The sequence below is a fragment of the Leptinotarsa decemlineata genome, unplaced genomic scaffold (genome assembly GCF_025532065.1).
Source record: "Leptinotarsa decemlineata unplaced genomic scaffold, Ldec_3_MD MMD2_P_RNA_scaffold_5, whole genome shotgun sequence".
Classification (NCBI taxonomy): domain Eukaryota; kingdom Metazoa; phylum Arthropoda; class Insecta; order Coleoptera; family Chrysomelidae; genus Leptinotarsa; species Leptinotarsa decemlineata.
Window position 1 is genome coordinate 532,339 of NW_027412532.1, and position 25,920 is coordinate 558,258.

At 36.6% G+C, this 25,920-nt stretch overlaps 2 protein-coding genes and 1 non-coding gene across 3 annotated transcripts in view; 2 read left to right on the plus strand and 1 right to left on the minus strand.

The window, feature by feature from the left end:
• loaf (low-density lipoprotein receptor domain containing lost and found) overlaps positions 1-4,528 on the plus strand; it is a 64,224-nt gene extending 59,696 nt beyond the window's left edge. Inside the window, exon 7 of the mRNA XM_023173157.2 lies at positions 1,363-4,528. The gene's annotated coding sequence lies outside the window, so the exon portion shown is untranslated. The remainder of the gene's footprint in view (positions 1-1,362) is intronic.
• Positions 489-560, minus strand: TRNAT-UGU (transfer RNA threonine (anticodon UGU)). The gene has a single exon. It is a non-coding gene; the product is annotated as a tRNA-Thr (tRNA).
• Positions 4,529-7,679: 3,151 nt separating the features above from the next.
• The window catches only part of wb (wing blister), a 155,227-nt gene continuing 136,986 nt past the window's right edge, over positions 7,680-25,920 (plus strand). The window contains exon 1 of the mRNA XM_074186832.1: positions 7,680-8,053. Within this exon, the coding sequence (XP_074042933.1) occupies positions 7,954-8,053 (100 nt within the window). The 5' untranslated portion in view covers positions 7,680-7,953. The remainder of the gene's footprint in view (positions 8,054-25,920) is intronic.

Sequence of the window (25,920 nt, forward strand, 5' to 3'; positions counted from 1 at the left end):
GGTTAGCTTAGTTTAGATTGGGCTAGGTTAGAATAAGATGGGATAGGATAAGTTAGGTTAGATCAAGTTAGATCGCGATATGATCGTCGAGGAGTCGAAAAGGCAATAAAAACGGTTTTTTGTCGTTATATCCGAATATTTTTCCATGTTTTTTGCAGTTTTTTAGCTATTTGACCAATTCTAATTCAAAAAATAAAATAAAACTTTAACTTCTGCACATTTTTTTTCAGAGAATATGTGTTCAAGTATTGACTAATGAAGAAAATATTTCACTGATATCGGTATACTATTTTTGCCATATTGACGGAAACAAGATTATAATAATAATCATATACAGCCTTTAAAAAGTAACTGTCATAATTCAAAGTGATAGTCAATTAATATAATATGTTCTGAGCGTCTCCGTTTCTAATATTCATTAAGGAAAAATATCCCTTCTATACATATATTCATATAGTAAAAAGAAAAAAAAAAGCTTCATCTCTGCCTGCCTCCTGTGAGGATTGAACTCACGACCCCTGGTTTACAAGACCAGTGCTCTGCCACTGAGCTAAAGAGGCTTACGTTAAACTGAGTCGTAACTATTGTACGAGATCTACATATTGACTTTGTTTCATGAATGAAACAAAGTAAACGTTTTGTCATTTTCAATGACAGATAGGATAGGATAATGCATTTTTATTTAAATAGGTAGCCACTTGGTTTAAGTGAACAATACAGGGGTGTTTGAAAATTTTATAGGTATACGAGGGCCAACAAAAGAAAAACACGTTTTCAATAAAGCTTATCTGTTTGTGATTTATCTGGCTCAAGAAAAAAATAGCAACTTCAGGCCTCTAGCAGAAGTTGAACAGGGTTACGAATGATTCTATTTCATTTTTAGAAATCATTATTTGTATGTGAGATTTAAACATAATTTTTTTCGTTTTTATACTGTTTATGAGTTTATCTTATAATCATTATATTATTCATTTATAGAGCGAACCTGAAGTATTTTGCTAGATTAATCATTTGCCTGTTCATTGATTACTTCAATAGGAAAAGAAGGGTAGGAAAAGAAATATAGTCTCAATTTTTTGTTAAACTTCGAAAAGTTACATGGCGTTGGAAAATCTCATCTGACAAGAGTTCCACTGATAGATTGATCAAACAAAAATAGAATTAGTACCGGCAACTCTTCATAAGAAGGAAGTTGACCTTGCAGAAGTCTCTTGTCAGATCTTCAACACAACAACAATGGATGGAATGCTCTCATGTTCTCTTGATTTATTGGTGTTGTAGCCAGGACTGACAAAATCTGTGAGAGTTGAATTTTCCATCATATCTATCTCATGATTCTAACCTCTCTTTCTTTTGTTCCAGGAGCGACCGGGTCGTAGCCTGCAGGGTGAGCCAGGCGTAGAACCCATCGCCTGGCCAACAGCCACAGTTTTCTACGATACCGACAATCGACACGATTCTTCTTCTTCGTGTGATTGACTCTTAAGTGTAAGGACAATGTTAGATATATATCTTATACAGTGGAATTTTGGATATCTTCCTTTTATCTTACGTCTCAAAATGCCCCTCGAAGAGATCCCAAATTTTGGACAGAGTCACAGTAAAGAAAATATATTGATGAAATAATTAATCCAAAAATACCAATCCTATATCATTGTACTATTCCAGAAACGTTTCAATTTTCAATATTTTGACTCCAAAAAAATCATGGCATTTTTTTCGGGACGTTTTTGACTTATTTTTTGATTCCTCAAGCGAAGTTTGTCGCGATATCTGTTCTATTCAATGCTGAATAATTGGAGCAATCATTCTACAGCATCGTCAACTGTATTGAGACAAATAGGATTGCCAATTCGCAAAAGAGCCTCTTGGTTTCGAAAAAAATGTAAGGTCATTTAGAATCTTGAACAGATTGAAAAATATTATGAAAGACAATATGTACCTTTTATCACTACTGTCTAGTATATCTGAAAAGTACCCTTAGTCTTATAAATGTGGAAATATAGCCTAATGTAGGAAATAACTAGTGAAATCTCTTGGTCCGAAGTTGAACTTTTGTACATGTTTAGAAAGGTTTTTGAAATTTTTGGATCGCATTTGTAAAGTCACACAGCTATGTACTGCCGAAAATGAAAAAAAAGTTGTAGACCACGTCATATCAAGGGTGTTGTAGAAAAATTGAAATAAACATATCTGAAACCATATCTTAGCGATTTCCTCAGCGGAATCATTGATATCTACTCAGCTTCTGATGGATTTAACAAGCTTCAGCTTCAGGTTCAGTGAATATGTATTTCGAACATGCCAATCAATAAGGAATTTGCTTCGTTGAACAACATATTGGCGATATGTTCCTAGGTATAAGAAAGACTAACCTTGATATGACTAAAGACTATAATTGATAATGCTATTGAAGATTGCTTGAGAGTGTAAGATACTACAAACGCACAGCCCATATAGATAAGTCAGATTGACACTACTGTAATGTTGATAAGTATAAAATAGAAAAAATCACTTCTAATTGTATAGCACTATGGTATGAGGCCTGGTAAAATAATAATCCCACCACGATTTGCGAAGACAAAAAAGAAAAATGAAGTATACAAGTCTATCTTCATTCGGGTTTGAAGGACGTCGTAGTTTGGAACTGCATCCCTGGCTTCTTCAGATGTTCATTCATTTTGACGATTCACCGATGACTGGTGATTCTATTTATGTTGAATCTTGTTGATGTGTTGCTATTGGCCGAAGTGTTACTACCTGTTAATGATGTATCTATTCCCGCCGTACCTGTTAGCGCATTGTTATTGGTTACGGTATCAATACCTGACTTATCAATAAGTGACCTGTCGTCTGTAAGAGCCGGAACATTGCGATAAGTCAATTATCAATACTTTAACCAATAACAAGCCGCTATCCAGATTGATAAACTTCTGAAGACGTTAGGATGCAGTTCCAAACTAAGTCCGCCTTCAAACTTGAATGAAGATTGTAGCACTTGGCTAAACTAGTTTGTGAATTTTAAGAATCGCCTTTTGGGCTGCAAAACGCCCCACCGTATTTACATGCGATCATGGAAAATTAATCTTGCAACAAATGAAACATTTTATGGTGATGTCGTTTGCGTTCTTCGTGAGTTCGATTTGATCGAATAAAGAATGTTTCCTGGGATTATTATGTAATACACCAGGAGTTATGGGAGCAACCTAATTTCCCATTAGATTGCTTTCATCAACTAGATCTTCTTCTCCAAGTTGAAGTTATTGTAAATGTATAGAAAAGTAATGATTAAGCTACGTTATGAGCCCAATTTCCAACAACAACTCTTAGCAAAGTTTTGAACCACAATGGTTTTCGGTCGACAACAGTTTTGAATTAGTTTCTCTGAAACGGCTCTTCAAGATAGGGCTGTAGGAAAGACTGAAATCATACTGAAACTTTCTAAATTAGCTGGGCGTGAAGTAAAGTTTTGTGAGGTGGTTGAATATTGCTATAGAGTTGTTATTACTGACCCACTCCAGAAATAACGAACTATTACAATTTCGTACGGTTTTTTACTATAGCAAACCCAGTAAGTTTCTATTCAAATCTTTCTACAATGTTTTGACCGTTTAGAATGCTTGAAAGCATAGTAAGGGCTTGTATTGCCAAAAGACGCTTGTTTTCAAGCTTGTGAGCAAATCGCAAACGTCTAGTTTTATAGCAATAATTTTGTTAATACTTATATTCTGCTTCTAGTACTGATGAATATCACTTAAAGTTAGTTGTTGGAAGAGAAAATTTATTCACAAGTTAGCAATTTTTAGACATATCAGAGTCATGTATTATGTACATATCATCCATATTTATGGTAGTTCCTCCAAAGACCATATTAGATATTTTAGCGTGAAGTATATCAGCAATTTTCGACCAACTCGTCTCCAATTTTTTTTCACGACAGTTAGGTGTAGAAATTTGCTGGTGATGTTTGTCAGCGCCGAATTTTATTTTGTGTAATATGATTTGCTCACAAGCATATTTTAACTTTTGTGTGCTGAACATATATAGGTAATAATGCCTCCCACACATATCACATAAAAAAGCAACTGGCTTCAAATTAATGTTTGGCAAAGTAACTAAAAATCATACAGTAAGTTCCTTAGACGACCCATGTCTTTGACAATTTGTTATACTCATTCAGTGTAAGCAAAATCTTCAGATAATCCACATACTCATTGGTAGACGAAAGGTTTGTTACCCGAAAACACAATGTAAAATAGAAGTATGAAGGTTTTTCGATACATATGTTGAAAATGATGAGCTCAGTTACTATTGCAGATATTATTAGTTGTGTAATATCCGACACATTCCCAAATTTTTGTACACCAGCAGTATTCAGTGTGAAAAAAAAACAAATTAGGAAGCTGTTGACCAAATGTTAGATGGAATTTACGGTTCCCTTTTAGCAAAAGCATTTATTGAAATGTCCGTGTGTGTTCTTAAATGGAGTACAGAAAATGTTTATTTAATAAAAAAATATATTTAGTGACTTCTTTCTTTTCTGAAAATCCTTTCCTTGAGTGAGATAATATAGGTAAGTACTTCAGGTTCATAGTGATCAACAGAATGAATAAGATAGTGTTTTCAACGTGCAATTTAGAAGAATATCTTTTAATAATGATGATGATTCAGAATAGAATTTTTCACATTAAGAATAACAAAGTTGGGTTATGTCCGAGGTTTTATATAGGTCAAACTGGAAGAACGTTCTGAGCCCGTATAAAGGAACACAGAAATAGTTTTCATGGTGGAAAAATAAACTACACATATGCCACTTTTTTAATTACAAAGGGACATCAGTTCAATTATGAATTCAAGCCCCCCATTATCAGAAGAAAGGTTTAAAACTCAATCTGTCGAAGAGTATGGAAATAAACAAATTTGAAAACTCCCAATATCTCATGGACGATTGAACTGAACTGAATAATTCGCCATCATTAAATTTTGTTATTTCCAGATAGGAAAAGTTGAGTATAACAAGTGGGTAATATGTTAGATTAGAGTATAACATAGTTTCAATTTAGAAGTACTTAGATCGTAAACACAAACGACATAAAACCGATGGCATTGAAGTAAACATTTCTCATCCGCCATGTCTCTGTTCTCTGGACACCCTGTGAATCTTTAATTGTGGTGGAAACGTGACGGCACATAATCCAAATAAAACGACAACGGGTAAGTAGAAGAATGCATTAACATCCGATAAAATCTGAGCGTTCATCGCGTTGCGAATGGCAAATAAAAATAAAGCTCACTATTTTTAATAATCTGTTGCTCGAATTTTGGCACCGCTCTCATTTCAAGAGGTTATCTGGGCATCGCAATCAGAAGCGCAGTGAAAGAGGTACATGGGAGGAACTTACTGGCAGAAAGCGTGGGTATTTGTGAATTTAATGAAGTACGATGTATTATTTTAGGACTGGGAGTATGTCAAAAGTTAGTGAAATAATCGATCAGAGTTATTGGGTATCAATTACATACAAATCTCGTACAAAAATTTGTGAAATGATTGATCAGAGCGATTGGGTGTCAATTTGAAAGTCAAAGTATAATACTCGTATGTCGATATTGGAAATTCTACAATTTCAATCAAGGTTTCGCTTGACGCTTACTAACGCTATACAAAGGACCTACCTGCATATTTCAAGATTCTAGGTTGCTTCGGCTACTTCGGCTAATTTGACAGATATTCTGAAAGAAATGGATAAAACCCCTTGGATGATACAATTTCCAGCCAAATTTTCATAGTTTTCAAGTCATTTTATATATTTTTAGAGAATGGAAGTCCGAACTAATGAAACTCCGTTTAGCTACTATTTTCAATTTGTATCGGTTCTTTTAGGGATTTCAAAACATTTTATATATTATTAGACAACGGAAGACCGAACTAATGAAATCATACCACGTTTACTGCACGTTAATCTCTGCAAAACTATTCTTGCACTGAAATCTCCCATTTGGGGAAGTTTATTCTGAATCGGCAACACCGTAAGGTGCTTCTCGTGGACCAAAATAGCCCGATGAGAAGCTGTGACTTTCGTCTTATTTATACGAGATGTAACATACCGCCTGATGTCAAACATCGTTCTGTAAGTAGTTTTATTATCGCTCAACTGTTCCAAATCCACTTTCCAATCACTTAGTCATCATTAATTTTATTGAATCCGGCCTTTAACTTGAACAATGAGTATTCACCGTGAAATAATTTTGAGCTAAGGTTGTCTTTGGAATAGTATAAAAGTGTGAAGTTCATGGAAAGCCTATTTTTAACGTTACCGCTGAATCTAATGGGACTATTCATGCAATGTGCATTGCATGAATGATATGTTCCTTGAACTATTCGGTAGAACAGTCGAACTTTCTTGTGTTTGTGTTGGAATTATATTTTTTTCTGCCATGGACACAACTGCCGTTGATGTACCTGGTCGCAAATCGAGTCTGGGTATTACTTCAGCACTGCCAAACGTTCTAAACACTTTATTAGCTATTTCTGTCCTGTGTGCTACCGATTCATCAACATACCCTTCAGCGACCGTTAATGATTTCCAACCACCATGTTTCTTTAGTGTCATCAAGCCTCCCGCAGATTCTACTAAGAGCGTAGCAGACGATCTTCGAAATGAATGACCTGTATATGAATTGGCATTTTCAAGTTGAAGAAAATTAGCCACTGCTTCAGGAACCTTATAAAACTGATTGCTACCCACAACATGATTGATAGATTTTCCATTGCGATATGCATAAAACAGGCGGCGATCCTTCGCTGCTGATGGACGAAGGGCTATATGTACATTCGGTAAAATTTAATATATTCTTCAGAAACTACAAATCTCCTGTTTACACTTGGTTTCAGAAATGTAATCAGTTTGAAATATTTTGAAATGTCTACATTATTATTGGATTGTGATATACTTTCAATCGTTGAATAATTCGACCACACTGTTGATGGCTTTCGTTGTTGTGCCAGTTCCGAAAAATAATTCAATAACACCGTCTCCGAGAAAGAACTCTATCATCTTTTTCATCTTCCATTCCATAAATCTTGCACGGTTTCATAAATTTTCCGCGATTTAGCTGGCAATAATTTTTGTGACGCTACTTTTGCTGCTTCTACTAACTCCGGTAGAGTCAGAGAAAAATCGGAATTGTACATTTTTCCAAATAAATATTGACCACTAAGTTCGCAATTTTTAAATCACAGAATTAAATTGACAGATATTTGATTTTATATCGATTGGTTTCCTAGTTACGCTATAAGTACAACAGCCTACCTGTTCAAAAATTCAAATTTCACATCGATAATTTTCTGACTTTGATATATTGTGACACAACCTCGAGCTAAAATCTAATATTTTTCCCTTGTATAATAAATAACTATTTTCAAATAAACACTGTCGAAAATTCTGGTTAGTAGCGGTCAAGAACATAATATATCTTCAATATTGTTTCACATCTGTCAAATATCAGTGTTGTGACAGATTTGAATCGTGATAATTTCCGAAATCTTTAAAACTTTGTCACAGCTGCCATAGAAGGGCATTTTACAAATACCCTGTTACTTCAATCACATTCTTCGGAGAATTCCAAAAAATATGCTCACCAGATTGCCGAGAAATCTGCGCGTAAAACCCAAAAACATCCGGCAACTCTGCTCAACCAAAGCTCCCAACACGCTTAGCCATTAGGTAAAGTCATCTTACCTCAGTTTCAATATCTCCAGCGTATAGTCTGTATCACCGGGTTGTCCAAAGCTCCGGCCACGTGTTTGGTTTCTCACCAAAGAAAAACAGTATCGCGAAGACGGAAACAGTATCGCAAAGAAACAATTACGGGATCGAGAAAAATTTGGCGAGCTGTCATGTGCTATTTCGGGGGGTTTTGCAAAGTGGTGTTCTGTATCTGAGAGTGTGGAACATGTGGTTGAAACGGATCTTTCACACGCTGCTTCTTCTGAGTGTTGCGGTTTCCACCAGCAATTGCGGTAAAGGCAACCGCAGATCTAATGGCAGACAAGGTAATTGGTAATTGCACGCTGGGTCCCGTTTTTAATTGGCACAAGTTGACTGATTTGGAAATAACACCGTTTCTTTTTAATGACGCTGGGCAACTTGAGTTTCAACACTTTTGGTTCTGAGGATTAATGTTCTGAAATTAACATTACTGCCCCTCTTCAATTCATTTATTTAATTACAAACTTGTCATTTTACAATGAACATATAAATAGTGTAAGAGGAAAATTAACAATCGAGCAGTAATATAGAATGCCAAGAAAAGAAAATATCAATTAATTATTCATAATAATAATCATCAGCAGTTTCTTCTTATAGGTTATATAGGTGCTATTCCTATTTACTAGCCTAGTCATTCTAGATTAGTAATAGATTCATATAAGACATATGAAGCTATTTTAGACAACCAATTTGACTTTCGAGAAGAATTGTCGACCAACTTTGCTATTTCGGCACTTTAAATTTAAAAGTTACTAGATGAAAGAAAACTTAGTCTTTGTGTGTTCCTGGATTTAGCCAAAGCTTTCGACACCATACATCATAAAAATAATCGAAAATACAATTATATTTGTCCAAAAATTATTACAACAATATTGCTCCACCACAGGTCTTTCACAGTGGTTTACCCTTTATTAAGGGGTTCACTCCCAAACTCTCTATAATATTTGACGAATTACCGAATATTAAGATAGCCAAGTAGTTCTTACAATTAAAACGATACACCCCAGATTTGAAGATAAACCCCCCTTACTCCTCGAAAGAATGTGGTATATAGAATCCAATGTCAATCTTGTAACCGAAACTATGTTGGTCAAACTTCAAGAGCTTCAAGATGCAGAATAATCTCCCACAAAAGTGATTGTGAGCCTCGCTGTGAAAATTCTACCCGCAGGTAAACATTTCTCAAGAGATTCTTCACAATTTTCTTCGATATGTCAACAGGCATAAAGTTCTTCAGATACTAATGGTCATAAAGACTCCTAGTTACATGTCTACATGGAACTCGTCAGTTCTCGTACAGGACAAGTCTTTTAGGCAACTACGGATACACATATTGAAGTTGGTAACAACTGTTGTCATTATTGCCACTGACATATGTCATGTCAACTGTCAGTCAGATAATTGTCTCCAGATTTGTACCTTGAGGATCACCTGCATAACTAAGATACTCTAAAGCTTTTTTCACAGAAAATATTCATTTGAGAGATCTTAATTTATCTTCTTTTCCCCCAAACTACGTCTGCCTTCTTTCCGCTTGATCCCGTTCGATTATGATTCCAGACACATCCCCTCGACGAGCCCCAGACTCGATAACACTCCTATTTATTTACTCAGAGCGGTGTATATGGAAACGCAGGTGCGAAAGTGAATATGGAGCCGCAGAGTCGTTGATCTTGGCTGTCTCAGACATAACAAAGATTTGGCACCCCTCCAATACCGAGACGGTTTGCACTTTGCTATGATAAGGTGCTGGAAAATTAGATACTAACGTTGATATGTTGAGAAACTTCCTGTTTTTTGGTAACGCAACGCGTGTTGCCAGTTTAATTCCGGCGAAATGTTTTCCGCTTGAATATTTGCTGTTTGGCTTGAAACAAACTCGAGAGGTGATTGAGATGCAATTCTCACTGGGTTAGGAAGTACAAGTAGAGGGTCTTCTAACAGACCTGCACCCCAAGAAAATTCAACTGACCCAGGAACTGAAGGTTCCCGTGTATAAATGTTGCTACTGAAAATTTGCGATCCAATTGCTTGTGGTTTCTTTCTGAACCAGTCAAAACTTGTCTCCCTCACGAACTTTGCCTATTTATCGAATTTTCTGGCAGTTCGGCCTAATGGTAGGTTTGTTTTCCACGGCCTCTGTGTTTCATGAGTGTAATATCATCATTGATAATCAACATGGCTACTTACAAAAAAAATCAACACAAACGGCAATCTTCCAATATACACAGAACATAATTGGTCTGGTGGAAAAGCGGCATCTAGCTTTGGATATGTTTCTTGACCTGTCAAAAGCATACGACTGTCTGAATCATAATATCTTGTTTGAGAAATATGGAATAAGAGGAAATTCCCTGAATTGGTTTCACTCATATTCAGCAACCAGACTACAGAGAGTCAGTATCACTAGACTCAAAGAACTTCAAATTTGATATTGTAACAACATCTATAGGTATACCGCAAGGAAGTGTAGCGGACCCACTGTGTGAATGATTTATGCAAACCTAAATTAGCAGAGAATCAATTCAATATGCTGATATATGCTGATAAACTGTTATAACATTTTTCAGAAAACAAAAATTGGTTGAAAACAAATAAGTTAGTTTCGAACGAGTCTGAAACGTAAGTGATAATATTTGCAAACTATCTAAGAGCAGAGAAAAAACCAAACGATATATAATTTTTCAGTTATCGCATAACACCAAGTTTTTGGGTGTTCACATTGATGAAGGGCTGAACTAGTCACATCATATAAAGGAAATCTCTTCGAATCTCAGAAAAGTGTCCCATGGACTGAGAATAATCAGTAAACATCTGGGAAAGCAAGTAGCTTCATCTCTTCATAGAATTTTGAATCTGTAATGGGATACGGAATAAATTTTTGGGGATCCAATAAGAATACAAATAGAATAATTGTTATTCAAAGAAGCGTAAAGGAAATAGTCAATTATAAACATTATTTATTCATTTACTTATTTATTTATTTATTTGTAATACATCACAAACAGGTGACTATAAAGACTGCACATTTTATATTTATAATAGGTGACAAATCAATTATTTTAGGAAGTTGGAAGTTAGGAAGAATCTCAAAAATCTTTGCAAAGTTGCAGATAATAGAGACAGGCCGATCAACCTAAAAAAACATCAAGAAGATACTTGTAGATCTGGAACCCTATTGTGTTGAGGATTTTTTGAAATATCAGTTTTGAAATATCATTGTTACATGTTGTAATAAAATTCAGCATATTTCAAAATAAACAAATATATTACCGAAGTTTTCGCTGGTCAGGCCCATTCTCCGAGGCTCCGATACATTTGAGAAAGCGCGCCAACATTATTTACCAATGACCACTCTCCACTCCGTGGGGTAGGTGATCATTGGGTCCGAGAATCATGCGCCCAGAGTAATCTCAGTGAGCCAAGAATGACATCCTTCTGCATCTGCCCGGCTGAGATTTCTGCATTGCACTTCCCTAATAGTACTGAAACTTTTTTGTTATCCTGAGTATTTTTCACGCCTTCTCTGAAAATGTAATCAGTGTCGCAATTACCGCCTCGGAGGCCACTTCGTGGTTGAACAGCAATCAGATCGAATAATCGGCTAGTTTATATTCAGCCATCTCGATCTGCCATCTTCGACTCTATTAATTTATTCTTCGTTTTCCTTTAGAGCGGATCCCGATTCAGTGAGTGTCGGTTGAAAGCCATAAAATTGAAAATCTCCCATTAAACTATAACACTCGGTGTTATTGTAGCGTGAAACAACAGAGTAATGGCCTCTTCAGCTTCTTGGTGGTCTCAATTCGAAAAACCCAAGTGTACTATCCAAAAAACAAAATATATTAAGAGCAGGATTCAGCCAATAAAGTTCGGTAGATAAATTCGTGTTGAAATAATTTCCATTTTGAACTGTGAGAACATTGTTTAACTATAGAAAACACTGTGGTGTGTAGGTTTTGACGGCTGGTTTCTAACAAATTGTTCAACGTTCCCGGATTCATTGGCTGTAGCCTGCAGGTTTTTATATATGACATTTCGTCTGCTACTGCGGCATACTGAATCTAAAGGCGATCCGGCAACGGTCTAAGTGCCATATCTCTATGGGTTGTGATGACTTAAAACGGCCCTGGTGCTTTTTGGACCTTTCTTAAGGCGATTTCTATCTTTAAATTCTAATGAAACACAGTTTGTGTGAGATATCTTCATGGGGCACCGCTTTTTGACTTTCTAAAACGTTTTAAACAATCAAAAACTGCATAAAATCATATTTTTTGAAATAATGTATAGAGTACCAATGAAGGTCTTTCATTGGTACTCTGTACTCTATATTGATGCCATTATATGTGAAATATAACATCGTCATTTTATATTTATTATACAGGGTGTCCCTGGACTTCCTCTTTTTTTCTCGGGAATGTATAGATGGGGTCAAAATATCACCAGTACTTCATATAACTTTTTTTCCTAAAATCCTTCGTTACCAAGTAACGGGCCCTCGAAGTTACAAAATGAAAAATGTTTTTCTTTGATAACTTTTCAAGTGAATATTCGAAATCATCCAAATTTTGGTAATTGACTAAACAAATGAATTCCTTTGATGAGCTTTCATGCGGGAGTCAGTTGTTTTGCTACAAAGTCAGGAACGGACTACCCCCGATGGTCCACACTCCAAAACTTTGAAATGACAGATATTTTTCAATATTTTTCAAAAAATTAAGGTTACTTGGACAATTTTATGAATAAAAGTACTCGTGTGGAAAGTCGATCGGAGCAACGAGTCTTGATAAAAATGTAGTTTCACTCGACGACATCAAACCCGCTCGTCCACCATTATTTGAAATGAATAATTATCAAAGCAGAAATAATAATGATAACGTTAACGTTTGCTGAGAGGTTCACACAATCATCTATGTTCTCAACGAGGCAGTATAGTTTTAGATCATCAGCATACAAAAGGAAATATACATCTATCTACATCTGTGATATCGTTAATGAAGATATTGAAGAGCAGCGGTCTCCTTGTGGAACACCGAAAGAAGCATTATATTCGGTAGATTGGAAACCATTGAGGTGAACATATTGTTTTCGATCCCGTAGATAGTTGAAAGAGTACAATTAAGGATGGAGATAATCCAAAGGCTACTAGTTTGTTCAGTAGAATGCCATGGTCAAGCCTGTCGAAGGCTTTAGGAAAGTACGTGTAAATAACATCAGTTTGGGCCCTATCGTCAATATTTTTAGCAATAGTTGGGTTACATTCAGAAGATTGGTGACCGTTGAACGATTTTTCATAAAACCGTGTTAGTTTATACTTATATTGCAAATTACATGCTGATATATAACTCGCTCTCTCTAAAACCTTTGCAAAGTTGCAGCTTATAGAGATAGGCCGATAATTTGAAATATCTTGCCTATTTCTTTTCTTGAAAATGGGATAGACTTTTGATGATTTCTAGATCCTTGGTATTGTAGCCGATCTTAAGCAGATATTAATTAGTATAGATAGAGGACGAGCAAGCACAAGTGCACAATCTTTTAGGATGAAAACTGGAATGTCATCTGTCATCTGTCATCTGTCATAAGCTTGAGCAACCTTAGTGCCTCATATACTTCATTTTCACTGAAGCTTGATACATCAAGCAAGTGATTATTATCAGTATCAGAGTTTGGTTGAAAAGGGAAAGAAACGGTGAAAAGTTCGGCAAAACCGATTACGATATTAGAGGGCCCCCCACACCGTGCGGTGGCCAAATCATCCTTCTAATAACCCCCCCCCCTCGTCCCTCTGGTCCTTTCGTTTCTCGGCGCCTGGAAAACATCCCACTTCGGTATGAATAAAAACGTTCATTGTTCCTGGTTCAATCAATAACGATCGCACGCTCTCATCGATTGTGCTCCTTCCCAAGAAAGAATTCCCGAGTCTATATAATTACAGCCTTGGCAATTGCCTATTATTTTCCGTGGTGTGCTCTAAAAGGTAGAAGGCAGACGTAAAATAATTATAAATCAAAAGAAACGAGTTTTCCTATATTGTTCTCTGACGAAAAGGTGAAGTTGTGTTGTAGATTCACTGGCTTTTATGGGAATGATGAAGGAATAGTTTTGTGCGGCTGAGCTTTTAATAACTGGATGCGGTGAAAATACTCAAGTGTTTTGCTTTTCTTTGGGTTTAGCGAAGAATTAATGGCGTCAATATTACACTTTCAAGTAGAGTTGAAATTTTTTATGTTTATGCATCCACAATCATTATTTTTAGATGTTTAGGGATTGACATATTTTGAATTCTAATCAAATCAAATCAAAATATACTTTATTGTCAAAAAAACTGTTGAAAAAGTTGTTGAAAAAGTAAAATATACACGTACAGAAATAAATTTCAGGCAAAATACACACAATTATATCAAATACAAATAAAATAAAATTGTTATATAAACAGGCAGTATATAAACACATACATTTATCAATTACAAATTTTATTGAATAGAATAAGTGTCACTAAATAAATAAAATATCAATTATAAAATGTTATTTGAACATTTTGTCAACAATTATACGATTTATGATTTAACAGTCTTATCGAATATCCTATACAGTACCCGCAATAAATTACAGATGACAGATCACAATTTCACTGGAAGTTGTTATTGTAAAATTCTTGCAAACTATAGTAGGGTCTGCCCGCGAGAATTTTTTTGAATATATTCAAATTTTGACCTATGTTTGTGTATAAGACACGCAGTTTCCAGTATCCAGTAAACAGAGTTTCAAATAATTACGTACGCAATAAGATGATCACTGAAATGATATATAAATTATGTATATATGATCCTCATCCCAATAACGTTTGTTAATTATAATATACTTACAATTTTCATTGGAATATTTGATTAAATATTGAACTTCAGAAATATATATAATTCCAATTATATTCCTGCTTATTTTTTCAGCCAACTTCTGCTGATGGAATGAAAATGTTGTTAGAGACATAATATTTTATTTCCGTATCATAAAAATTTGAAAATCGAAAAATAAAATGATAGTTATGAGTAATTCGAAGTGACCTTATTTCAAGTTAATTTTGAAGACAAATTTTACATATATATTTCTTCAGGATTTAAATGGTTGGTAGTTGCCCACCAATATAATAGTCCTTTCAGGTACATTCAATGAAAAAATATATAATAAAAGTAATTGTAAAAATTTAAAACGAAATTCTTGTGCTCTCACACAACACGTTCTAGATAATAATGATCATTCAGTCAGTTATACTAACACCAAAATTCTCCATTTCGAACCAGCTTCAAATAAAAGACAATTTCTGGAAATGGCTGAAATCAAAATTAAAGAAAACAATATCAACAAAAAGACAGACATCGACAACCTCAGCAAAATTTATTAATTTTTACTAGCAAAAAATATAAATCTGAATACATCCTGTAATATTAACACAGTATAAATCACCATGATAAACGACAATAAAAAATTAGAAAAAGTATTTCACATTATTCAATGTCAAAAAGTTGTCATTTCGATGTTGAAGACTTCTTTCGAAATTGAAATTTCCAAATCAAATATCCTCACATAGCACAGGTATGCTGTTTTATCCGTTATTATGTTTTATATATATATTTATTATGTCCTTTTTATATTACAGCCCTCGATAAAGCTAATAAACATTAGCGAAAGCTCGGGCAGCTAAAAAGAGAAATATTTGTTCTAATCATACCGAATATACGAAAAACTACTATATATATATATTTGTGGACACAACACTCAAAAAAGGGGGGCAAACTGCACCGCGCTGATGAGGCCAATAGCCAGAAACACGTGTCCGCGGTTTGCCCCCCTTCTTTGAGTGTTGTGTCCACAAATTGTTTAATTTTTGATTTATATCATGCACACTCGATAAAATCTCTATTTGTATTTATCCTGGACCCGGATGTCACGCAGGTAGCTATAGCTGCCTCCGTGGTCATGTTAGATGTAGCCGGGGAATTCTAGGTCTTCTAACTGGAACCACAAATGTGCGGTTGGCTCCTGTTGTTGACTCCGTGCGTTTGTGTTGTTTCCTGATTTCGGCAAACAAGTGTTTCCCATCTTTACACTTGGCTGCACCGCGTTGATGAGGCCAATAGCCAGAAACACGTGTCCGCGGTTTGCCCCCCTTTTTTGAGTGTTGTGTCCACAAATTGTTTAATTTTTGATTTATTTCATGCACACTCGATAAAATCTCTCTCTCTCTCTCTCTCTATATATATATATATAAATTTCAATATTGAATTTTACAAAAAGGATTTGAAGCGTTATATCTTCTATTAATTATCTGCGAGCGCTTTCGACAGTTGGTAGTACTGTCATCTTCTTGGCCCTCCTCAAACTGTTGGCCCTCAGTTTGAGTTCTACGGTGTAGCTGGTCTAGCGTTCGCTACATAATAAGTGGGTCATATGTTCGAGATGTAACAGAGTTTACCTTTCCAACCGACCCCTCTGAATTCCTCTCACGACCGCCCCTGATCGACACGGGTCATCAGTATCCTGATTTTGTTTTCTGGCGCCGGGCATTTTTCACACAAAGATTCAGCTAAAGTGCGCCTCCTAACCATCGATTCTTTTTGTATTCAAGGGCCCCCTTTGTCATTGCTCCAACAAGTGTTACATTGTATCGGCTGTCGCAGGTCGGAATTCGACATAAATTTGCTTTGTATTTTATTTTCGATCCGCCTGGAGATAAATCTTCGACGTGGCAGCCTCGCCGATCGAGATGATTTGTGTAATTGGATGAGTTCAGGTCGGTTACCTGGCGCCTGGTTATGTTTGGCGTTAGTGGAATTTGACAATCGCTTTTGTTCGTGATTAGGGTCATTAGGGATTACTACTGAAATTAACACGGAATCCAAGAGATTATTTTATCTGTCAGAGCATTCAAAACAAAGCAAACCATGGACAGGTGTTTCGCGACTTTGACCCATCATCAGTATGGTGCAGCCAAGTACACGGATGGGCAACACTTGGTCGCCAAAAGAAGTACAAATGCACGCAGTCATTTGTAGCAACTAACTGTACGTTTGTGGTTTCCTTACTAGATCTTTTGTTCACAGAAATACTACTAAAATCATAACAAAGGCAGCTATAGCTTCCTACGTAACATCCGGGTCCAGGAAATCATATGGATATGCACAATATCGAGATGATTTCATCGGTCACAGCTCTCAGAAAAAGTCAAATCATGGACAAGTGTTTTGAGCTTTGGGCCCATCATTAGTAGGGTGTAGCCAAGTGCAAGGATGGGCAACACTTGGTTGCCAAAGGAGCACAAATGCACAGACCCATAAGCAGAAGCCAGCGTAAATTTGTGTTCACAAGAATACCACTAAAATCATCATGACGGTAGCTATAGCTTTCTGCCTTACACCCGGGTCCGGGTAGTCATATGAATATGAAGAATATCGAGTGCCATGATATGAATCCAAGAAATAATTTCATCGGTCACAGCACTGAGAAAAAAGCAAACCATGGACAAGTGTTTTGTAGCTTTTGGCCCATCATTAGTATGGTGTAGCCAAGTGCAAGAATGGCAACACTTGGTGGCCAAAGGAGCACAAATGCACAGATCCATGAGCAGAAGCCAGCGCACAAAAATACTACTAAAATTATCGCGAACGCAGCTATAGCTACCTGCGTGACATTTGGGTCCGAGAAATCATATAGATATGAAGAATATTGAGATGATTCTATCGGTCATAGCACTCAGGAAAAGGCAAATCATTGACAAGTGTTTCTCGACTTTTACCCAACATCAGTATGATGCAGCCAAGTACAAGAATGGGCAAATCTTGGTTGCCAAAATAAGTACAAAGTACAGTCATTTGTAGCAACTGACTGTACGTTTGTGGTTTCCTTACTAGATCTTTTGTTCACAGAAATACTTCTAACATCATAACAAAGGCAGCTATAGCTTCCTACGTAACATCCGGGTCCAGGAAATCGTATGGATATGGACAATATCGAGATGATTTCATCGGTCACAGCTCTCAGAAAAAGTCAAATCATGGACAAGTGTTTTGAGCTTTGGGCCCATCATTAGTAGGGTGTAGCCAAGTGCAAGGATGGGCAACACTTGGTTGCCAAAGGAGCACAAATGCACAGACCCATAAGCAGAAGCCAGCGTAAATTTGTGTTCACAAGAATACCACTAAAATCATCATGACGGTAGCTATAGCTTTCTGCCTTACACCCGGGTCCGGGTAGTCATATGAATATGAAGAATATCGAGTGCCATGATATGAATCCAAGAAATAATTTCATCGGTCACAGCACTGAGAAAAAAGCAAACCATGGACAAGTGTTTTGTAGCTTTTGGCCCATCATTAGTATGGTGTAGCCAAGTGCAAGAATGGCAACACTTGGTGGCCAAAGGAGCACAAATGCACAGATCCATGAGCAGAAGCCAGCGCACAAAAATACTACTAAAATTATCGCGAACGCAGCTATAGCTACCTGCGTGACATTTGGGTCCGAGAAATCATATAGATATGAAGAATATTGAGATGATTCTATCGGTCATAGCACTCAGGAAAAGGCAAATCATTGACAAGTGTTTCTCGACTTTTACCCAACATCAGTATGATGCAGCCAAGTACAAGAATGGGCAAATCTTGGTTGCCAAAATAAGTACAAAGTACAGTCATTTGTAGCAACTGACTGTACGTTTGTGGTTTCCTTACTAGATCTTTTGTTCACAGAAATACTTCTAACATCATAACAAAGGCAGCTATAGCTTCCTACGTAACATCCGGGTCCAGGAAATCGTATGGATATGGACAATATCGAGATGATTTCATCGGTCACAGCTCTCAGAAAAAGTCAAATCATGGACAAGTGTTTTGAGCTTTGGGCCCATCATTAGTAGGGTGTAGCCAAGTGCAAGGATGGGCAACACTTGGTTGCCAAAGGAGCACAAATGCACAGACCCATAAGCAGAAGCCAGCGTAAATTTGTGTTCACAAGAATACCACTAAAATCATCATGACGGTAGCTATAGCTTTCTGCCTTACACCCGGGTCCGGGTAGTCATATGAATATGAAGAATATCGAGTGCCATGATATGAATCCAAGAAATAATTTCATCGGTCACAGCACTGAGAAAAAAGCAAACCATGGACAAGTGTTTTGTAGCTTTTGGCCCATCATTAGTATGGTGTAGCCAAGTGCAAGAATGGCAACACTTGGTGGCCAAAGGAGCACAAATGCACAGATCCATGAGCAGAAGCCAGCGCACAAAAATACTACTAAAATTATCGCGAACGCAGCTATAGCTACCTGCGTGACATTTGGGTCCGAGAAATCATATAGATATGAAGAATATTGAGATGATTCTATCGGTCATAGCACTCAGGAAAAGGCAAATCATTGACAAGTGTTTCTCGACTTTTACCCAACATCAGTATGATGCAGCCAAGTACAAGAATGGGCAAATCTTGGTTGCCAAAATAAGTACAAAGTACAGTCATTTGTAGCAACTGACTGTACGTTTGTGGTTTCCTTACTAGATCTTTTGTTCACAGAAATACTTCTAACATCATAACAAAGGCAGCTATAGCTTCCTACGTAACATCCGGGTCCAGGAAATCGTATGGATATGGACAATATCGAGATGATTTCATCGGTCACAGCTCTCAGAAAAAGTCAAATCATGGACAAGTGTTTTGAGCTTTGGGCCCATCATTAGTAGGGTGTAGCCAAGTGCAAGGATGGGCAACACTTGGTTGCCAAAGGAGCACAAATGCACAGACCCATAAGCAGAAGCCAGCGTAAATTTGTGTTCACAAGAATACCACTAAAATCATCATGACGGTAGCTATAGCTTTCTGCCTTACACCCGGGTCCGGGTAGTCATATGAATATGAAGAATATCGAGTGCCATGATATGAATCCAAGAAATAATTTCATCGGTCACAGCACTGAGAAAAAAGCAAACCATGGACAAGTGTTTTGTAGCTTTTGGCCCATCATTAGTATGGTGTAGCCAAGTGCAAGAATGGCAACACTTGGTGGCCAAAGGAGCACAAATGCACAGATCCATGAGCAGAAGCCAGCGCACAAAAATACTACTAAAATTATCGCGAACGCAGCTATAGCTACCTGCGTGACATTTGGGTCCGAGAAATCATATAGATATGAAGAATATTGAGATGATTCTATCGGTCATAGCACTCAGGAAAAGGCAAATCATTGACAAGTGTTTCTCGACTTTTACCCAACATCAGTATGATGCAGCCAAGTACAAGAATGGGCAAATCTTGGTTGCCAAAATAAGTACAAAGTACAGTCATTTGTAGCAACTGACTGTACGTTTGTGGTTTCCTTACTAGATCTTTTGTTCACAGAAATACTTCTAACATCATAACAAAGGCAGCTATAGCTTCCTACGTAACATCCGGGTCCAGGAAATCGTATGGATATGGACAATATCGAGATGATTTCATCGGTCACAGCTCTCAGAAAAGTCAAATCATGGACAAGTGTTTTGTAGCTTTTGGCCCATCATTAGTATGGTGTAGCCAAGTGCGAGAATGGCAACACTTGGTTGCCAAAGGGCCACAAATACACAGAGCCAGCAGCAGAAGCCAGCGCACAAAAATACTACTGAAATTATCGCGAAGGCAGCTATAGCTATCTGCGTGACATTTGGGTCCGGGAAATCATATGGATATGAGGAATATTGAGATAATTATATCGGTCACAGCAGTCAGAAAAAGGCAAATCATTGACAAGTGTTTCTCGACTTTTACCCATCATCAGTATGGCGCAGCCAAGTACAAGGATGGGCAACACTTGGTCGACATTAACGGTATTGTGATGACTGAATGGGTTCCAGAGGGTCACACTGTCAACCAGACTCACTATTGGTCAGTTTTGGTAACACTGCGAGACGAGTTGGTAAGAAACGGCTCGAGTTCTGGAAGAACAACTCGTGAATTTTGCACCAGGACGATGCACCTGCCCATAAGGCGCTATCTGTGAATCTCCAGTGCTCGAACACGCGCCTTACCTGCCAGATTTAGCACCCTGCGACTGTTTTTGTTAACGAAAATAAAATCAGCTTTGAAAAGAACCCGATTTGAGTCGATGGAAGCAGTAACACAAAAAACAGCAGAGCCCTCACTAAAGAAGACGCCCAGCACTGCTTCGATCAATGAAAATAACGTATGGAGAGGTGTGTGGCGAGGATAGGGCAGTACATTAAAGGGGGGGCATTCGATTTTATAATAATTTTTATATTAAAATCCTTTTTCGTAACCAGTATCAGTATTTATTAGCCGGACCTCGTACAAGGTACAACTGCTTCGAGTTCACTCAACTCCACAAAAAATTCCAGGTAGACGAAAGACAATAGTGTCTCACCTGAACAATTATACACGGAAATAAAAGGGCTGGAACTTGTTCATATTACAAGGCTTTATTTATGGCCCTTTCTGATAAGGGCTGACGTACCTACAAGACATACCATCTCGAATATTTCCACTAGGAACGATTTTATGGGTTTATAGCTGGCTGTAGACGGAATTAACACTCTGTAAAGTTGTATAGGCTTTGGGTCGAAAGTGATAACAGTGGTGGACTTCATCTCATTTCTTTGAACAAATAGAAACATGGAAGAACTGTTTTTTTGTTTGGACCTACCACTTTCTACTAGATCTTTGTTTTTATATTTGAATAGTTTTGATTTTGATATTTTCACTTCAGAATTTTGATTAATTTTCAATGTTTTCTTTGGGAAGCACGTTTTAATGTGTTATACTTGTGCAGCTCACCTGATTAAATCAAGCATACCAGAAATATTTATTTATTTATTCAGCGGCAAAGCCAATTTACAAAAACATACTTAACAAAGTGTGAGGAACTACAAAGTATTTTAAAATGCTCATGTCTGATGTCTACATTACAATTTACAATTTTACAAAACATTTACAAAATATCAACAAATCCTTATGTCTAGTGACTACATTACTAAAAGATGACACACTTCTGGTACTTACAAGAAAAAATATTAACAAATATGGTACTTACAAAAAATTGTGAGGTAAAGAAAAGCTTTGGAAACGCTACTTCTCAATTGAGTTTTAAAGACCTGCAGTGATACATTAAACAGATCTAAGTTATTATGATATCGATTTTCCAGCTTCAGATTACGAGGAATTTGAAGAGAAAACTCAAGTTTATAGAAATTCTTCTATCTTCCGAAGATTTTATATTTAACTTGGTTAAGAGTTGATTATACTCATATTCATTTCGTTGAATATCAAAATGAAAAGCACAATGCCTTGAGAATTGTTTTGAACATTCTCAATCAAATCGATATTCACATTATAGTATGGGTCCATAACCTAACAATATTCAAGAATGGATCTTATGAAAGCACAATATAAAATCTTTCTTGCTTTAATTGAAAAATCAGTAGAAATTCTCAACACAAAACCCAGCATTTTGAGACATTTTGCCACAATTTCTGATACTTTAAGATTGAAATTACTATAAAATTTAACTCCTAGATCGCTAATAAATGTTTCTCCTTCAAGAGCTATATTTTTCAATGTATATTCAATGAATATTGGACTTCTAATTTCAGAGAACGTACTGATTTGACACTAATCAATGTTTACGTCTAACAAATTATTTCTACACCACATGGAAAAGGCTTCGAGATTTTTTTGAACTGATTCAGCATCTTCTTGGCAAGTAATTGCTCGATAAAATTTGAAAACAAACTCAATGTCCGAAACAAACAAGTTGAACAGCAGTGGGCCCATATGGGATCCCTGCGGTATCCCTGATGGAACCTGAATGGGCGTAGATGTTGTACCTCCCTGTTTTACAGACAGAGTTCTACCAATTAAGAAGCTATTGATTACTTGCAAAAAATTTACACATATACCAAGCGCTTGAATTTTAGATATAGTAGGCCATGGTAGACTCTATCGAAGGCTTTGGAAAAGGTTCAGTCCCAGGAAAGTTTCTTTGTAAGCATAGAATCAAACATCTTAGCCATCTCTGACTGATTGCAAACTGCTCTATGATTCCTAATATTTTTTTATCTCCTAGTTTATGTATTGGTTTCAGGAAGCTATGTTTACAATAATCTGGAAATATTTCAAATTTTCACTGAAAGAAAGCAAGCTGACGTGAATCCATTCAATCTCATAGTACTTTAGTTAGGTACTTCATCACCCGAAAAATATGATACCCTCATGCACCAAAATCCTTCGTATACGGTGGATACTGTGGTAGAAATATTTCGCAGTTAACGGGAGTTTCAAAATCATCGATAAATGAATTCAATAATGAGAGAAAAAAGCTATGAAACCATCACAAAACCGTTGATGGAAACTACAAACTCAAAACTAGACTCTCAACGACCTTGTACGTCTTACGTAGCTTTAGTGGGATTAGCCAAAAAAACGCTCTGTACATTGAAAGTTCAGCACTGGAGAATTTCAACTTTTCCTTGAAGCTTCAAAGTTTGTCACACCTCAAAAATCATTGAAATGTATTCAGTTTCACCATTTTTCGGGTTAGCGGGTCGTCGATTTTTGAAAATTTTTTTCAGGGACTTTAACATCTTGGGTTTTCTCCGATGACGCGTAAAGCGTATTTACATTGACTCAGGTAGTTTGGTGTGCTAATACCTGTACCTGAATTGGGTGAATTCTCAATAAAGCGTATTTACGTTGACTCAGGTAGTTTGTTGTGCTAATACCTGTACCTGAATTGGGTGAATTCTCAATAAAGCGTATTTACATTGACTCAGGTAGTTTGTTGTGCTAATACCTGTACCTGAATTGGGCAAATTCTCAATAAAACGTATTCACATTGACTCAGGTACTTTGTTGTGCTAATACCTGTACCTGTATTGAGTAAATTCCCAATAAAGCGTATTTATATTGACTCAGGTAGTTTGGTGCGCTAATTCTTGTACCTGAATTGGGTAAATTCTCAATAAAGCGTATTTACATTGATTCAGGTACTTTGTTGTGCTAATATCTGTACCTGTATTGAGTAAATTCCCAATAAAGCGTATTTTCATTGACTCAGGTAGTTTGGTGCGCTAATTCTTGTACCTGAATTGGGTAATCAATAAATCGTATTTACATTGACTCAGGTAGTTTGTTGTGCTAATACCTGTACCTGTATTGAGTAAATTTCCAATAAAGCGTATTTACATTGACTCAGGTACTTTGGTGTGCTAATACCTGTATCTGAATTGTGTAAATTCTCAATAAAGCGTATTTACATTGACTCAGGTAGTTTGGTGTGCTAATACCTGTGCTTGAATTGGGTAAATTCTCAATAACCTCTGTATGTATCCTATGTATCGTTGTATTTTTTTTATAACCAAAGCTTTGAAAATTTTCGAAAAATGCGCCAACATAACGTTTGGGTACACACATTTCATTGCCATCAATCTCTGTGGATGCACTTTGAGATGCTGACAAAATCGTAAATATCACAGACGCAGTGTTTGTAAACATTCTGTCTCGACTTCAGGTCAACAGTTTTTATGTTATCAAGCACTTGGATAAATACCATTAAAAAATCTAAACATGAAGAGTGAAAACATTACTGATTGTTGTTCTTGTGAACAGATAAACGAGTGTCAAGCTTAAAACTATTTTCAATGAGAACGTACATATTACGAGAGTTGAAGTAGTTTGTTTGAACAAAAAAAGATTGACGGGAAAAATGCACTTATGAAGGTACTAAGTAGACTTGAATTCGACGAAAACTTCTTTTTCGTATATCAGATAAGGAAGAAACTATGCTCGAAATCGGTCAAACTGACATGTGTGTAAAAGTATAGTGTTCAAAAGCCTCCAAAAATATAGAGTCATCTTCGAATATCAATAATTCCATAAAGTTTTCATGCATGGCCGTTCTCCGAAGAGTATTGTTTTCCGAAATTGGATATGTACTGTGTGTTCTTTGAAACGGGTGTTGATGGCCCGCTTAGCCTGACCGATGTATGTCCTCACAGATTATTTCACATATCCCCGACTTGTCATTCTCTCACATATTCAAGGGTCCTGAAATACTTTCCTGCGGTACACCTGAGATTGTTTCTTTCAGGGATGACCATGAGTAATCGTCCAGTTTGACCCTCTGTGATCGGTCTGTGAGATAGCTGGTCATCCATCTAAGAGAAATGTCATCAAATGCTGACAGGGCGTAGGTCACTGAACGTGGTAGGTGCATTCTTTTTGGAAATTGGAATTATATTAGCAATCTTCCAAACATCTGGACTTTCCTGTCTAAAGGACTCGTTGAAAATATGTTTAACTTCATCAATACACTGTGGTATCACTAAAAAAATCATTTTGCTATCTATATTGTCGATACAATACAATAATGAATCATCGTATCTAATATTTACTTAAACATGTCTGAGGGGTACTTCTCCTATCTCTTCCTGTACGTAGCTCACCCTGTACAGGTAAACCAGAAGTTCTGTCAGATTCTTTTCGGTATAGAAATGCTTCGGAATTTAATAATGTGGTTGTCAAGAGCAACTATCCGGCCAGCAGGTGCTTGAAGATTGCATAAGTCCACATTCCACTCAGAATGAGGATCGACCGGAAGTTCAAAACGGAATATACCAAAATAAATAAAAGTTTTCACTATTTGCTCTGATATGAGCACAATGGAGGGCAAAAGTAATTCCAGAGTGGTGTTATAAAGTTAGGAGTGCACGGGGATGATGACAATAAAAGAAATAAACATTATATCGCACCTCGGACACATTTTTTGAGACGCTTTTGAAATTTTAAATCTGATATAAACTTGAAAATATACACTTTACTATAGTCCGTTCATAATTTGTCGATAGCACAAAATGAGGGCCCAAGTCATAAAACGGTCGTAAAACTCGTAAAATCATAGGCGGAGGTTCCTGAGGTGTTTATTCATTAAATATAAAGCTTCAGTTTATATTCGAAACTTGCCTTGAAAGGGTGAAGTTGTTACGAACGAAAATAATTTTTGGTTTAGTACATTTTTTAATCGCATTTAATTTACGGCTCGTTGGTGTTTCGGCGTCTACGGCAGTAATTAACGTCTCTAATATTTATTTTGCGAATTTTGTGCAGTGCGTGAG